Raw genomic sequence first — 15,937 nt, forward strand, 5'->3', positions numbered from 1 at the left:
CGCCTGGCGATGCTCGGGGGACCAGACGGGGTGCCGGGATCGAATAGAAGTTGGGTGCATGCAAGGCAAGCATCCTTCCCACTATGCTATTGCTCCAGCCCCTCTGGGGAGCTATTTTATCAGCACACTGGCCTGGAACCTTCCTTCATCAACACCCCCAGCCCTTCTCCCTCGCCACCCACCCACCCTCCAGTTTGCAACATGCAACATTTCCTCCCCCAGTCGCGGGCCCTCGGGTTTCCACTCGTTGAATGGAAGCCACTAGGTCTGGGTTTGTCTCTGTGTATCTGCTGGGCCAGTGCTTGTGGGGTCTTGAAGTAGCATGAGGCAAATCTGTCAGACCTGAAAGACAGGGCACCTCTGCCGAAGTTCTCAGGAGGCATCTGACAGAGGGAGCAGCATATAAGATGCACCTGGGCTGTAGCCAGAGCACAGCAGGTAGGGGCTTGGCCTTGCACAGGGCCAAGCTGAGTTCGATCCCTGGCACCACATATGGTTTCCTGAGCCCTGCCAGGAGTGATCCCCAAGCACAGAGCCAGGAGTAGGCCCTGAGCACTGCTAGGTGTCTCCCCTTAGCCTCAACCTAGCAAAAAAAAAAAAGCCAAAAAACCCCAAAACCAGGGCCTGAGATAGCACAGAGGGTAGGGCATCTGTCATCATGCAGCCAGCCCAGGTTTGATCCCCAACACCCCGTGTGCTCCCATGAGCACCACCAGGAGCGATTCCTGAGTGCAGAGCCAGGAGTAAGCCCTGAGCATCACTGAGTGTGCCACCCCCCCCAAAAAAAAAGAGAAACAAAATCACAAACACGCAAAAATGCCGCGCATGGAAACGGTTCAGAAGGGCTCCGAGTCCGCCGCTGTTTGAGCAACAACCAGATCCACGCAGTTCCGCTTTGATTGTTCCCAATGATCACCAAGGGACCGAGGGTGGGAGTGATGGGGGGTGGGAGGGCTGTGGCCTGCCCTAAGAAGGGGGGGGTGCAGCCCCAGCTGGGTGCTCCTTCACCAGTGCTTTGAAAAACATCATAAACATAACCGGGTCTCTGTCAGTTACGCTGATAGCATCGCTCCTGGTGTTGTAAATGACGTTGGTGCTAACATACCCCGTCCCGCATCCACAGCCACCTGAGATGTGCTGTGTGTATGGGGTGGGGGGGTATTGGGAGGGGGCGGGTTTGCTCCTGTTTGTCTTTGAAGCAGAGCCTGGGCTCTCCCTACCCATGTCCCCTGCCCCCACCTGCTGACACACAGGCTGCAGAGAAACCATCTCTGGAAGGTGCTCCCCCCTCTCCCAGTCTGAGTCCAAGGAAACCCCACGCTGAAGTGTTGAGTCAGTGACCTGCAGGCCCAGGGGGCGCGGTAGCCCCCAGCCCTGAAGGTGACACTCCCCGTCCCCTCGGTGCCAGGGGTTGCTTTGCTCATAAACTGGGACCCAGCTGAGCCCTGGCTGCCAATGTCTGTCTCTCTGCACAGCTGTCACAAACACTGGCATCCCCGTCTCTTTGGTTTCCTTCGTTTTTTTTTTTTGGGGGGGGGGATCCACACCCAGTGATGCTCAGGGGTTACCCCTGGCTCTGCACTCAGGAATTACTCCTGGCAGTGTTTGGGGGACCATATGGGATGCTGGGAATCGAACCCAGGTCCGTCACGTGCAAGGCAAACACCCTACCCACTGTGCTATGGCTCCAGTCCCGGTTTTATTTATTTATTATTTATTTATTAGCTTTTGTGGCCACACCCTGCTATGCTCAGGGATCACTTTGGGCAAAGCTTGGGGCGGGGAGGGGCGGGGAACCACATGGGGTGTCAGGATTTGCACCGGTGTTGGCCGTGAGCAGTGCAAACGCCTTACCCTCTGTAACTCTGTTCTCTGCAATAAATCAGAGAGAGATTGCCTACTGGTGCCTGGCCTGGCTGTAAAAATGTGTATAATCTAAAAAAAAATAAGATAAGAAAGATAAAGAGAGAACCTGTTCTTGTTTAAGTAAGAGGTCTGCAGGATTAAGTGCAAGCTGAGCATACTTGAGGCCCCGAGTTTGATACCCAGGATTCTGTTGAGGATTGATCTGCAGGTCCCCTGGTATCACTGGGAGTGACCCCCAGGTCCTCTGAGCACTGACTGGGAGCCCCTCTCAAGAAATGAAAAAGGAAGAAATAAGACGTTTCCAGAGACTCCTGGCCTACTCCGGGAACATGAGGAAGGCATTGAGTTTTGTTTGTCTTGGAGGTGTTTTTGAGTCCCTCAAGGAGACACCAGGAGCCAAGCCTACCCCTTTCCAGATGAAATTGAATGGCGGGGTGGGTGGGGGGGCTGGAGCAATAGCACAGCAGGTAGGTCGTTTGCTTTACATGCGGTCGACCCAGTTTTGATTCCCAGCACCCCATATGGTCCCCTGAGCACTTCCAGGAGTAATTCCTGAGCACAGAGCCAGGAGTAACCCCTGTGCATTGCTGGGTGTGACCTAAAAAAGCAAAAGAAAAAAGAAATTGAATGGCGGCAGACATGCCCAAGGAACACCTCGAGGGTTTGATCCTCTTATGAATCTTGTGATAGATGAACGTGTCGAGATGGCAGCAAGTGGGCCACAGAATAATATGGAATGGTGGCAAGGTGAGGAAATAGTGATGCCATGCTAGAAGCCTTGGAAAATGTCTTAGCGGCTGTAGACATTTTCTGAAGGCAGGTGTTTCCACATGTTCCTGTCACTGATACAAAATTGGGCCATGTACATTTTCGTGAATGTATGTTTTTAGTCAAATAAATTTTTGTAATAGTCAAAAATGCAGGAGTACTGTTATTTATTGTCACTGATTTAGCTGATTAAGTTGGGCATGAACTTCACATTACTTTTGTTGTTGTTGTTCAGGATGTCAATTTTTTGGGGGGTGTCACACCTGGCATTGCACAGGGGTTACTCCTGGCTCTGCACTCAGGAATTACTGTTGGCGGTGCTCAGGGGACCATATGGGATGATGGGAACCAAACCTGGGTCGGCCGCATGCAAGGCAAACACCCTACCCGCTGTGCTATCGCTCCAGCCCTGAATGTCAATTTTATTTATTAATTTATTGTTATTTTTTAAAAATCACCGTGAAATACAATTACAATGCTTTCCTGTTTAAGCTTCAGTCATACAATGATCAATCACTCAACCCTCCACCAGTGCACATCTTCCACCACCAAGGTCCCCAGTATCCCCCTCATCCCACCTCTCCTGCCTCTATGGCAGATAATCTCCCCCTTTTTTTGTATTGCTTGTTATAAATAGCACAAGATGTCGTGCGGCCGCAAAAGCGGCCGCATGCTCCTGGAATTCTAAAATTTGAGACAAATGAGGGTTTGGAGAAATCTCTGCAGTAAGCTGCTCGGTTCGGAGATTCCTTTGTGTGTCTCTGGATAGTGGCCGTTAAGGAGCTTAAGTAGCAGCCGGAAGCAGTTTGTGGGCGAAGGTCACCAAATCCTTTGCTGACCCTCAGCTTACACGGTTCTCCGAAGATCCAGTGAGTCGGGGGGAGAACAGAAGAAGAAGCGCTGGACCCCACATGTCCCTTTTGTGGACGGCTCCTCCTGGGTGCATGGGGCAGGGTCTGTGGGCTTGAGCAGCGGGCATCTGCTCTCTTCTGCATCTCGAAGGTTCCCCGCCCCCTGTGTCCATGCCAGAGCTGCGGCTCATTAGACGTTTGCCTTCCTCTGCTGCCCGGGAGGCAGGGCGAAGGTGGCATTCCTGTTTAGAAATGATTTTCTTTCCTGTGATCACTCTGGGGCTTCGATTCCAGGAGATGAAAGGGCCACCCTCTTTCGACTCCTTCCTGCCACCCTCTCATTTCCCTAATGAATTAATTACTCGCTCCTGCTGGTGAGGCTTCAGGTGGGGACTTGTCCGGGTGGCAGAGGCAGGAAAACATTTTGGCTTTCTAGTCTGACCCAACCGGAAAGATGTTTGGGATGTTTCCGCATTCTTCTCTCTTTGTTGTCTTGACTGAGGCACTGTGGATTTCCCGCATTGCTAATGACAGTGAGTGCATCATCCCCACACCACAGCCATCAGCCTCCACTTCCCTCCACCAAACTCCCAGACGCCCCTTCCACCCCCTCTCCCCTGCCCCCAAGCTCAGTTCTGTGGACCAATCCTCCAGTTCCATGACCTTGGGCTATTTGTTGCTCCCTTCACTGTTATCTTTAAGTCTGACGTAGAAAAAGATCATTCTGTATCTGTCCCTATGTGTGTGTGTGTGGAGGCATCCCTGGCAGTGCTCAGAACTTACTCCTGTCTCTGTGCTCAGGGTTCACTCCTGGCAGGTGTGGAGGACCATATTGCTGACTGGAGAATGACTTCCAGTCAACTGAATGGAAGGGAAGTGCCCTACCCATTGGGCTATCTCTCTGGCCCTTTCCTTCTGACTTCACTTAGCATGATACCTTCTAGTTCCATCTCTCACTGCAGATTGCATGGCTATGTTCTTTCTTGAAGCTGCATAGTATTCCATTGTGTGTATACACCACAACCTCTTGGTTGGTTCCTACGTTGTTGGACATTTGGGTGGTTTCCTTGTTGTGGCTATTATACTAATGAACAGAGGCATGCATAGGTCCTTCCAAAGTCATGTGTTTGTGTTTGGGGGATAGATGACAAGAAGTGGTTAGGGTGTGGTCGAATGAGTGTTCTCTTCCTACTTTTCTGGGAAAATCTCCATAGGACTTTCCCAGAGAGGTTGAACCAGGAACATTTCCGCCAACAGTAGTGAGGTTTCTTTCTCGCCATGGCCCCGCTCACGCTGATGGCTTTCTTTCTTACTCCGCATTCTTTTTTTCTCAAGTTTCCATCTTTTATTAGGCATCTTTTTTTTTACAGACTTACAAACTTTCATGTATATTTTTCAGTCATACAATATTCGAGCATCCATCCCTCCACCGGTACCTATTCTCCACCATCAATGTTCCCAGTATCCCTCCCGCCACCCCCACCCCCATCACTCCCTGCCTCTGTGGTAGGCACATTCCATTTTACTCTCTTTTTCCTTTTGTGTGTTATGGTTTGCAATACAGGTACTAAGTGGCCATCATGTTTGGTTCATAGTCTACTTTCAGCACACATCTCCCATCCCGAGCGAGCCCTCCAAGCATCATTTACTTAGTGGTCCCTTCTCTATCCCAGCTGCCTTCTCCCCCAGCATGTGAGACTGGTTTCAAAGCGTGGAGCAATCCTCCTGGCCTTTATCTCTGCTATCCATAAGGTGTTAGTCTCCTATTAGGTTACTTTACATCCCACAAATGAGTGCAGTCATTCTATGTCTGTCCCCCTTTCTGACTCATTTCACTTAACATGATACTCTCCATGTTGATGCACTTATATGCAAATTTCATGACTTCATCTTTTCTAACAGCTGCATAGTATTCCACTGTGTAGCTGTACCAAAGTTTCTTTATCCAGTCATCTGTTCTCGGGCACTCGGGTTTTTTCCCAGATTCTGGCTATTGTAAATAGTGCTGCAATAAACATACAAGTGCAGATGTCACTTCTACTGTACATTTTTTATTCCACATTCTTAAATGTTGCTCACACTCTTGATTTCCTGACCAGTTCACAGACCTCCCGTGATAGTTTGAAAAGCATTGGCTTGAGATCTCTCTGGAAACTGGCTTTAGCCTGCACTTCCGGTCCAGTAAGAAAGGGCAAATAAAAAGGAGTCAAAGGGGGGCTAGGAAGGGGAGGGGCTCACTGTCCTCTGCGTGACTCCCTCCTGCAGGAGGCCCAAATGGCCGGCCAGGATCTGTGTTTTAGCACTGCTGTCCTTGCCTGGCCTGTGTTGTTTTGGCCCAAAACTGTCCCATCTGTTGGGCGAGTGTTTGCTAGAGATGTTTCCTTCCAAAATGCAAAGGAGGCTGAGGGGGAAAAACCCTGATCGTCTGTTTTTCTAGGGGATTATTTTTTCATTTTGGAGGGGGCCCCTACTGCAGTTCTTGGTCACGAACGATGAGTCAATGCAAGGACCCGAGGAAGCAGTGCTGTGGGCTCTGTGCTTCCCAGGTCGCCTGGGCCCCATGAAGTGGTGCTGGGGTCTTTGGAACCACACCCGGTGGTGCTCTGGAGCCTGCAGGGCTGCCCCTGGAGAGACCCTGAGAACCCTAAAGTGCTGGGATTGAAATGGGGTCGCCTGCACACAAGGCGTGCACCTTGACTCCCGGGCCCCTTCTCTAGCCTTTTGACCTTTATTTTGCAAAGCTGAGACTTGTGGCAGGCTGGGGAAAGAGCCAAAGAGACAACATCGGCATCACGCATAGCTGAGTCATCCTTACAGTCTCGAAATAGCTGGACTCAAATGTGGAGGGGTGGGTAGAAAGAGGCGCTTCTCAGAAGAACTTTTTTGAAAATGAAACCGTCCATACTTAAGTAATCAATAAGAATGCACCCGGGGGCTGGAGAGGTGGTACAGTGAGAGGGCGTTTGCCTTGCGTGTGGCCTACCCGAGTCGGATCCCCAGAATCCCATACTGTCCCCTGAGTCCTGCCAGGAACTGTCCCAAAGCACAGAGCCTGAAGTAGGCCCTGAGCACTGCTGCATGTGGCCCCCAAATGAAACAAAGGATGCATAATAAAGTTAGTGACTATTTGTGATCACTTTTTTTGGGGGGGAGGGTTACTATTTATTTGGTTTTTCTTCCTACTCAGTTATACTTGGGACAGAGATCAAAACCGAGTTTCCTGCTGTTCAGCCAGTGAACATCTCTCCGGCCCTGATTAATGTTCAGGGAAGAGTTTACAAGAGGATGAGGGTGTGAGAAGGTTCTCCATGCATTTGATTGTTGTGATTAGAAAACTTCCTTGCAGTACAATTCATAGAGTATAAAACTGACCAATATTTTTAGGGAAAAAAATGGTTTATTTTTGTTGGGGGCCAGACCCAGCAGTGCTCATGGGCTACTCCCAGCTCTGTGCTCAGGGATTATTCCTGACAGTGTTGATGTGTGGTGCCAGGGATCGAACTGGGGTTGGCCCTAGGCAAGACTAGAGTCTTCACATCTGTTCTATCTTTCTGACACCATGGTGCCAGTGTTCACCCCTTGCCCTTTTATTTTATTTTATTTTTTGTTCACATTTTGGGAAGAAACATTACTAGCAAACACTAGCCCAGCAGTGGACCAGCTTTGGGGCAAAACAACACAGGCCAGTGCATGCCCAGCAATGCTCAAGAGTTCCTCCTGGCTCTGCACTCAGGAATTATTCCTGGTGGTGCTCAGGGGACTGTAAGGGATGTTGGGGATCTAAGCTGAGCCGGCTATATGCAAGGCCAGTGGCCTACTCCTATATTCTCTCTCCGGCCCCAGTTAAAAATTTTTTTAATTAATTTTTAATTTTTTATTGAATCACTGTGAATTACAAAATCACAGCGATATTTATGACTGAGTTTCAGTAGTATATTGTTGCAATAAACTCCTGGAGTATATTGGAACTGGAGCCCAGTATATTGGACTGGAGCGACAGCACAGTGGGTAGGGTGTTTGCCTTGCACACGACTGACCTAGATTCGATCCCTCCGTCCCTCTCAGAGAGCCCGGCAAGCTACTGAGAGTATCCCGCCCGCATGGCAGAGCCTGGCAAGCTCCCCGTGGTATATATGTATATATATATATATATATATAAAAGTCTGCTTTGATTCAGAAATGGGCGACCTCAAAATGCAGTATAGAAAAACATCCAATAAGGCCAGGTGCATCCTGGAGGCCCGACCTCCTCCCCGCTGCCTCCTCTAGTTCCTACAGAGAGTTGTCCGTTCTGGGATCCCCCCTGCCACCCCCAGCAGGCAGGCCCATCCCTGCGAGCCTCACCCGTGTGCTGCCCCTCGGAATAGGGTTGTCTTGGCCCTTGGTCCCCGAACACCCCTCTAAGGAAGGTGCCACTGGGCTTTGTCTCTGCTGCAGATGAGCTGAAAAATAAAACCGTGTGTGAAGACCAGATGCTGAAGCTGCACTGCCACGAGTCCAAGTTCCTCAACATCTACTCGGCCACCTATGGCCGCAGGAGCCAAGAGCGCCACCTCTGCGCCCCCGAGGCCAAGTGGCTGCCGCCCTTCGGTGAGTGGCTGCCTGGGTCCTGGGGCGGGGGGCTGGCTCCCCGAGGAAGGGTGCCTCCCTTTGATCAGAGGGGAGAGCCACCCATCCCTCGCTGACCCCTACACCTGAGTCCATCCAGTGAGCATGTGGCTCCGGTTATTGATTGAGTGCCTGCTGTATGCAGGAAAGCAGGGGTCATCCGGGTTATTGACTGGATGCCTGCTGTATTCAGAGAAGCAGGGGACATCTGGGTTATTGATTGAGCACCTGATGTATGCAGGATAGCAGGGGCATCTAGGTTATTGATTGAGCGCCTGCTGTATGCAAGGGAAGCAGGGGTCATCCAGGTAATTGATTGAGCACCTGGTGTATGCGGGGTAGCAGGGGACATCCGGGTTAGTGATTGAGCACCTACTGTATGCAGAGAAGCAAGGGATCATCCGGGTTATTGATTAAGCGCCTGCTGTATGCAAGGGTCATCTATGGGCAGTGGATGTTAATGGGGCGGCCTTTCATCCACTGGACAAAGGAGTCATGAGGAATCCCATCTGGAAAAAATCAAGGCATATCAAAATGTGGGAGCAGCAAGCACAATGTAAACACTCATTTAAAACAATTTATACCACTGTAACATCTGGTGTGTGTGTGCGTGCGTGTATGTGTGGTGTGTGTGTGTGTGTGTGAGCTGTGAGGGTCAGAAAATGACAAGCACACACCCTCAGTCACAGTGGAGAGAGCAAAGGGTGTTTTGCAAAAGAAAGTGGAGGGTCCTTATCGGGAACACAGCAGCAAACTGTCCTGGGCTATCTGTTGTGCCTTTTTGTTTGTATTTTTTTTCTGGTATAGGTGTACACACATAGCAGTGCCCAGGGCTACTCGTGGATCAGTTCTAAGGGTCACTCCTGGGGGTATTCAGGGGCCTCACACGGTGCTAGGGATGGAACCCGAGTCCCCTGCATGCAGAGCTCAGCCCACTGAATTCTCTCCTGCCCAACCTGCTGCTCTTAGCTAGACCTGCAGAGGGCGCTGGTGGTCACAGCCTCAGCTGCTGAGGGGGCCAGAGAGACCCTGGAGGAAACAGTTTCCTCCTCTGTGGCACTGAATATCCATCCTCCCTTCCACACTGACACCAGCGTGCCATTAGTTGTCACCACAGCTTCCTCCCTGCTTTCAGCGACTGCCTTCGGCCAGGGCATGATCCTGCCCCTGACTGCTGCTGGGGTCTCCTGAATCCCAGGTGACACCCCACCTCCTTCGAATAGGCAAATTGGAGCACAGCCCCTCTGAACACCTGTGGGGACCCCATTCCCCCATTTTTCGGAACTCCTTAGCAGATTGGGGATTCCTGGGGGGGTTGAGGGTTGGCACGGGGTCTCCACATCTAAAGCCGGGAGCATGGTACCCCCGTTCCCAGGCACTCTGAGGCTGACCTCTCCTGCCACCTCGGTGGAGGCAGTATTGAATGATGTGTATTGGGGCTGTTCAGAGTTGGAGAATCCTGCCTGCCATATCGGTAGATGCCCGGGTGGGGGCTGGGCTGTAGGCTTGCCTTGCCCTCCCGTGGAGCAGAGAACACTGCAAAGGGAGCATTGGTCAGCAGGGAAAACTTGAGACAGAGCTCGGGGCTATTAACGGTAGTTGGGGGGATTTTACAGGCAGCCTCTGATTCTGACGCCGTGGACAGCCAACGTCAGCACATGGGGGACTGTTTGAATTGTTTGAAGCTCTTGTTCAATCGGCTTTTTTTTTTTTTTGGTGGGGGGCAGGCAATGGGACCTCACTGGCGGTGCTCAGGATCTATTCCTCGCTCTGTGCTCAGGAGTGGCCCCTGTGGTGCTCAGGGGACCAGATTTGCTGCCAGGGCTTGGCATCAAGGTTGGCCACATGCAACGCAAGTGCTAACCCCTATACTATCTTTTTGGCCCCTTGTTTTTCAGTGTTCTAAAACTTGGAGCCTTAAGAATATGATTTGCATGCAAGGCGCAAGGTTTGATGGTTCTCAGAGTGCTGCTGGGAACAAAAACTCTCCCTTCACCTCCAGTACAGAGCTGGGTGAAGCCCCCAAGCAATGAAACAAAACAGAATCCCCCCCCCCAAAAAAAAAGCATGATCATACAGAGGCTTAGGTGCTTGCCTTATGTGCGGCAGATCCTGGTTTGATCTCCAGAATCCCACATGGTTATCCCTCTCTCTCCACCCCAGTACCACCAGGAGTGATCCCTGAGCACTGAGTTAGGACTAAGCCCTGAGGACCAGCAGGTGTGCACCAACTACTTACTCCACTCTGATTTTTTCCTCTCTAAGGACTAGGAATGTAGTTCTATGATAGTGTGCTCAGCTTGCTTGTGTCAGGCCCTGGGTTTGAGCCAACATCACACACACACACACACACACACACACACACAGAACTTTCTTTGTATATGAATGACCTTGCACATCTCCCTACATTTTCATGCCTATTGTGCTGAATCCTGTGTTTCTCCTCTTTGTCATTTTACTTTTCTGTTGGGATCTCCATTTAAATAATTTATTTTTAAAAATTTATTATTTTTTATCAAGACATGGTGATTTGGGGCTGGAGCGATAATAAAGCAGGTAGGGCGTTTGCCTTGCATGCGGCTGACTCAGGTTCAAATCCCAGCATCCCATATGGTTCCCTGAGCACCGCCAGGAGTAATTCCTGAGTGCATGATCCAGGAGTGACCCCTGTGCATTGCCGGGTATGACCCAAAAAGCAAATATATATATATATATATACATATATATATATATATATATACACCGTGATTTACAAAGTTATTCATAGTTGAGTTTTAGGTATACTATCTTTTAACGCCAGTCCCACCACTGGTGTCAACTCCCCTCTGCCTGCCACCGTCCTCAGGTCCTGTCTCACCCCCCAGCCTGCCTCCCGCATATTTTCCCTTTTGGTTGCTGTGGTTTGGATCTCCAGCTCTCAGTGTTGCTGGCCCTGTGGTTTGGATGGATGGCTCTGCCACTATGCCACCCCTCCTGGGTACATCTATACCACCAATGTACCCAAGGCCTTTGCCCCCTGCCCCCTGCTGTGGCCCATCTGCTTATTCTTTCTACCTCCCTTTGAATTCTTTTCTTCTCTGTCCTTCCTGTACTCTGGGGTCAAGGGTGATGAGTTTTCCACCCTCCAATACCTGCATTCCCCCATTCGGGTATTCTGTATCCCACAGGCAGTGAGATCATCCATGCTTGTTTTTCTTTTGGCTCACTTCACTTATCCTCCAGTTCCATACAAGGTGCAGTGAAGTGCATGACTTTGTCCTTTTGTGCAGCTGCATAGTATTCCTTTATGTATAAACAGCACACATTCACAATTCACTCGTCTGTCGCTGGACACGCAGGTTAACCCCATGTCATAGCTATTGCGCTTGGCGCTGCAATGGATAATAGTGTGCATGTCCTTTTGATTGAATGTTTTACGTCTTGCAGAGAGGGGATTTACATTTCTTAAATAAAGTGTATGAGCTCGTGACAGAGCAGAGAGTAATACTCCTCACGCTGTTGTGGTTGTTGTTTTTCCTGGATAAATTTCCCTCTTGTTCCTCTGTGCAGTAGTACAGGTTTCTCGACGTCCTGTTTGGTTGGGTGTTTGAGACTGGCCACTGCTTTCATTCTGGGCATTTCTGTGTGGAATTAGTTCCAGATAGCAACTGAGTGGCAGAGGAGAGGGTGACACCGGTGGAAGTTGGGGTGTGTGCAACCAGCACTAAGTCATCCTCCCTCAAGCCTCTCAGGGCACACTGAGGCCTGTCAGTAGCTCCTGTCAGTGGCACTGGGCATTCCCCTAGGCCACCAGGACTTGCTGTCCCCCAGGCAGGATCAGGCTGGGCAGAGACTCCCAGTCACGGTGTGATGCAAAGGCTGGCGCCATCTGGAACACATCAGGCCGGGCCTTCCCCACATCGTCCCACAGAAAATCACATTTGCTCAGCCCCTGGGGGTGTTGGGAGGGCTTCTGTGTCTGGAGCTGCCTGGGGGGCGGGAGCTGAGTAGAAGCATCAGCCTGCTCTGTCCGTTCCCTGTGGAAGTTGGGAAGTGTCCTCAGAGATGCACTTGGGCGGCCGGAGCCATAGCACAAGGGACAAGGCATTTGCCTTGCATGAGGCCAAACCGGGTTGCATCTCTGTCATCCCATATGGTCCCCAGCAGCTGCCAGGAGTCATTCCCGAGTGATTCCTGGCTCTGCCCTCAGGGATCACTCCTGGTGATGCTTGGGGGACCATATGTGATGCTGGAGATCAAACCCGAGTCAGTTGCATGCAAGACAATGGCCCGCCCACTGTACTATTGCCCCGCCCCCATCTCCAACCCTGTATTCTATTTTTTTTTTTGGCTTTTTGGGTCACACCTGGCGATGCTCAGGGGTTACTCCTGGCTCTACACTCAGGAATCACACCTGGCGGTGCTCAGGGGAGCACATGGGATGTTGGGAATTGAACCTGGGTCAGCTGCACACAAGGCAAACTCTTTACCCACTGAACAATTGCTCCAGCCCCAACCCTATATTCTTTTTCTTTTCTTTCTTTTTGTGCTTTTTGGGGCATACCTGGTGATGCACAGGGGTTACTCCTAGCTCTGCACTCAGGAATCACTCCTGGCGGTGCTCAGGGGACCATATGGGATGCCGGGAAACGAACCTGTATCAGTCTCGTACAAGGCAAACGCCCTACCAGCTATGCTATTGCTCCAGCTCCCCATATTTAAAAAATGTTATTTATTATAATTTAGAAGCTATAACGGAGTTAAAAGTCACAGAATTAATATACAAACTTATTTACACCATCACCCCCAACAAAATATTTACCGCCTTCCTCCACTCTGTCTGACCCTGGTGTGTTCGTCTGCCCCCTTTCTCCCACTCTCCTTTGTAACTGCTTCTGTACCCCAGTGTCAAGGGCTTGGTCATTGCTCAGCATTCTGTGTTCTTGTTGCATCTCACTCCCCAGATGCATGAGATCATCTGGTATTTGTCTTTCCTCTGACTTGCTTTGTTTAACCTGGTACCCTCTGGTTTCGTCCACGTGGCAAAAAAAAAAAAAAAAAGGTGTGATTTTATCTTTCCTTACAGCTGCATTGCATTCCATTGTGCATCTAGATCCTAACTTCTTGACCCACTCGTCTGTTGCCGGACACTTAGGTGGTTTCCATAGCTTGACTGTTTGCCGGGTGCTGCAGTGGCCATAGGGGTGCACATAGCCTTTAAAATTACTACTTTTGTGTTTGGAGGTCGATGCCAAGTGGGTTGTATGGGAGCTTCTCTTCTGACTCGATGAGAAGTCTCCATACATGGAGGGGGGCCCAGATGGCATTCCCACCAGTGGGGGATGGGGGCTCCCTTCTCCCCGAAGCTCCAGAACCACTAGTGGTTTCCAATCTTTTTGATAGGCACCATTCTTTCTTCTTCTTCTTCTTCTTCTTTTTGGGTCACACCCAACAATGCTCAGGGATTACTCCAGGGTCTGCAGTGCTTGGGATGCCGGGGATTGAACTCGGGTCAGCCACATGCAAGGCAAATGCCCTCCCCATTGTACTATCGCTCCACCCCCAGTAGGCGCCATTCTAAAGCAGCTGAAGAGCAGCATCAGGGCAGGGTAGCAAGGCCTAAAGGGGAGGATGGCATCTCAGCTGCACTCCCCTCAGAGCTTAACCCTTCGTTTAGGCTCACAGATAAGGCCATGTACCTCAGGAGACTAACGCAGGAGGAAATTGGGGGACTCCTTTTGGCACCCCCTGAGTCTATAGCCCTGTTCTTTCCCTATCAAAACTCTTTCTTGTGATGGTGAAGACAAGACGGCTGCCTGAGGACATGAGTCTGCTATCTTAACCTGCCTGGCTGTGGCTGAAAGAGCTCTCCACAGCCAGGCTCTTGTTTGACGGGCGCTCTAGCACAAGGAACCCAATCTCCTGGCTCCCTCTTCACTTGAGGGGGAGTGGGGAGAGACAGGGACAGAGACAGACAGAGAGGGAGATACACATACACACACAGAGAAAGGGATTTAAGGAGGGAAGGAGAAGAAGAGAGAGGGAGGAAGGGAGGGAGGAAAAGAGAGGGAGGGAAGGAGGAGAGGGAGAGAGATAAAGAGAGATAAGGAGGGAAGGAAAGGAAGAGAGGGAAGAAAGAGAGGGAGAGAGAAGAAGGAAAGGGAAAGGGAATGAAGGAGAGGGAGGGAGGGAGAGAGAAAGAGAGAGAGGAGAGAGAGGGAGAGAGAGAGATAAAGGAAAATAGAGGGGAAGGGAAGGGGAAGAGAGAGGGAGGGATGGAGAGTAGAGAGAGAGAGAGAGAAAGAGAGAGAGAGAGAGAGAGAGAGAGAGAGAGAGAGAGAGAGAGAGAGAGGGACAGAGCGCCTTCCACAGACCTGGGCGTGGACCGAGGGAGTGGGCCTTGGCAGCTGTTTCTGGGGGGCGTCCACGGAGACTCGTCATTTCCTGCCCGAGTTCCGTGCTCTGGGTGGGCTCCAGCCCTTTCCTCGCGGAGAGAAGGAGCCGCCCGCAGTCCTGAGCGGGGTGGGGGGGGGAGGCCCTCCCCGGGCAGGCCTGGGCGTCTCAGGCGAAGATCAAGGTGCCAGGGACTTTGGTTGCCAAGACAGTCCCTTCAGAGCAGCAGCCCTAATTATCCAAATAAACACCGGTTGTAAAGAGCGATTAACTTCGGTTTCGGTGTTAAATGGTGGCCAGGAAATTAAAAATTAAATAGCTGACTATCTTGTTATCACATGTATTTGGGGGTGGCAGGTCGTTCGCCAGGAAGAGAGGGGCCAACAAAATCAGCCTGGGAGGGAAATAGCCACTTTAAAAAAAAATTATTTTGCCAATGGTTGGGAGCCCAGAGTCCGAATCTGGTCAGGCCCAACTTACCTTGGGCTGATTCCAGAAGGTTCTATGATTGCTTCCATTCCCACGGGATAAATGCCTTTGCTTGCAGGTTGTTTAAGAGAGCAAACACGCTCTGGGGCCAGAGAGGGTAGTGGTCTCATGCCAGGAGGCGGGTTTCATCTTCAGCCTCTGGTTTTGGGGCGGCGCCAAGCGGTGTTCAGGACCTACTCCTGGTTCTGTGCTCGGGAGCTCATATTATGCAGTCCTTGGAATTAAACTGAGGTCTCCCCCGTGCAGAGCATGCCCTCCAGCCCTTTGGCTCTCTCTGCACAGCCCCACGCCTCAGCTCTCCGAATAGCCTTGGACAGAGTACTCTACTTCTATGTCTTCCCTTGGAAACGGCTGTTTTCCTCGGGAAACATTGCGTGTGCAAATGTTTAGCCCTAGGAATTGATGACAATATTTCAAAGTGAGAATCATCCAGGGGCCAGTGAGATAGCTCAATGGTCTAAGCAGATGCTTTGTATGCCCGAGGCCCAGGTTCTGCCCCAGCTTCGTATTATTGTCTTGGAGCAAGCCCAGATTAACTCCTTGAGCACTGACCTATAAGTAGTCCTTGAGCACCACTGCGTGTGCCTCCCCTCCCTGCCACAAAAATCATTTAATAATTAATTTAAAATAAATAGGTTTTTTTTTTTTTGCTTTTTGGGTCACACCTGGCGATGCACAGGGGTTACTTCTGGCTCTGCACTCAGGAATTACCCCTGGCGGTGCTCAGGGGACCATATGGTATGCTGGGAATCAAACCCGGGTTGGCTGCGTGCAAGGCAAATGCCCTACCCGCTGTGCTATTGCTCCAGCCCCATAAAATAAATAGTTTATTTTAAAATAAATTTTTTTCCTTTTTGGGTCACAGCTGGCGATGCACAGGGGTCACTCCTGGCTCTGCACTCAGGAATTACCCCTGGCGGTGCTCAGGGGACCATATGGGATGCTGGGAATCGAGCCCAGGTCGGCCGTGTGCAAGGCAAATG

At 50.8% G+C, this 15,937-nt stretch overlaps 2 protein-coding genes across 7 annotated transcripts in view; both read left to right on the forward strand.

The window, feature by feature from the left end:
• The window catches only part of EVA1C (eva-1 homolog C), a 95,225-nt gene that overhangs the window by 47,750 nt on the left and 31,538 nt on the right, over window positions 1-15,937 (forward strand). For 5 of the 6 annotated variants that reach the window (XM_055129505.1, XM_055129508.1, XM_055129506.1 and 2 more), the window contains one exon: window positions 7,923-8,075. The exons of the other annotated variant lie outside the window; for it this stretch is intronic. In XM_055129505.1, the coding sequence (XP_054985480.1) occupies window positions 7,923-8,075 (153 nt within the window). The remainder of the gene's footprint in view (window positions 1-7,922; window positions 8,076-15,937) is intronic. 6 annotated transcript variants of the gene reach the window in all.
• LOC129402197 (small nuclear ribonucleoprotein G-like) lies at window positions 817-2,680 on the forward strand. Its single transcript, XM_055127665.1, is given in 3 exon segments — window positions 817-861; window positions 2,487-2,595; window positions 2,598-2,680. Coding segments are annotated over 3 exon segments (237 nt in total).

The sequence above is a fragment of the Sorex araneus genome, chromosome 2, assembly GCF_027595985.1.
Source record: "Sorex araneus isolate mSorAra2 chromosome 2, mSorAra2.pri, whole genome shotgun sequence".
Classification (NCBI taxonomy): Eukaryota; Metazoa; Chordata; class Mammalia; order Eulipotyphla; family Soricidae; genus Sorex; species Sorex araneus.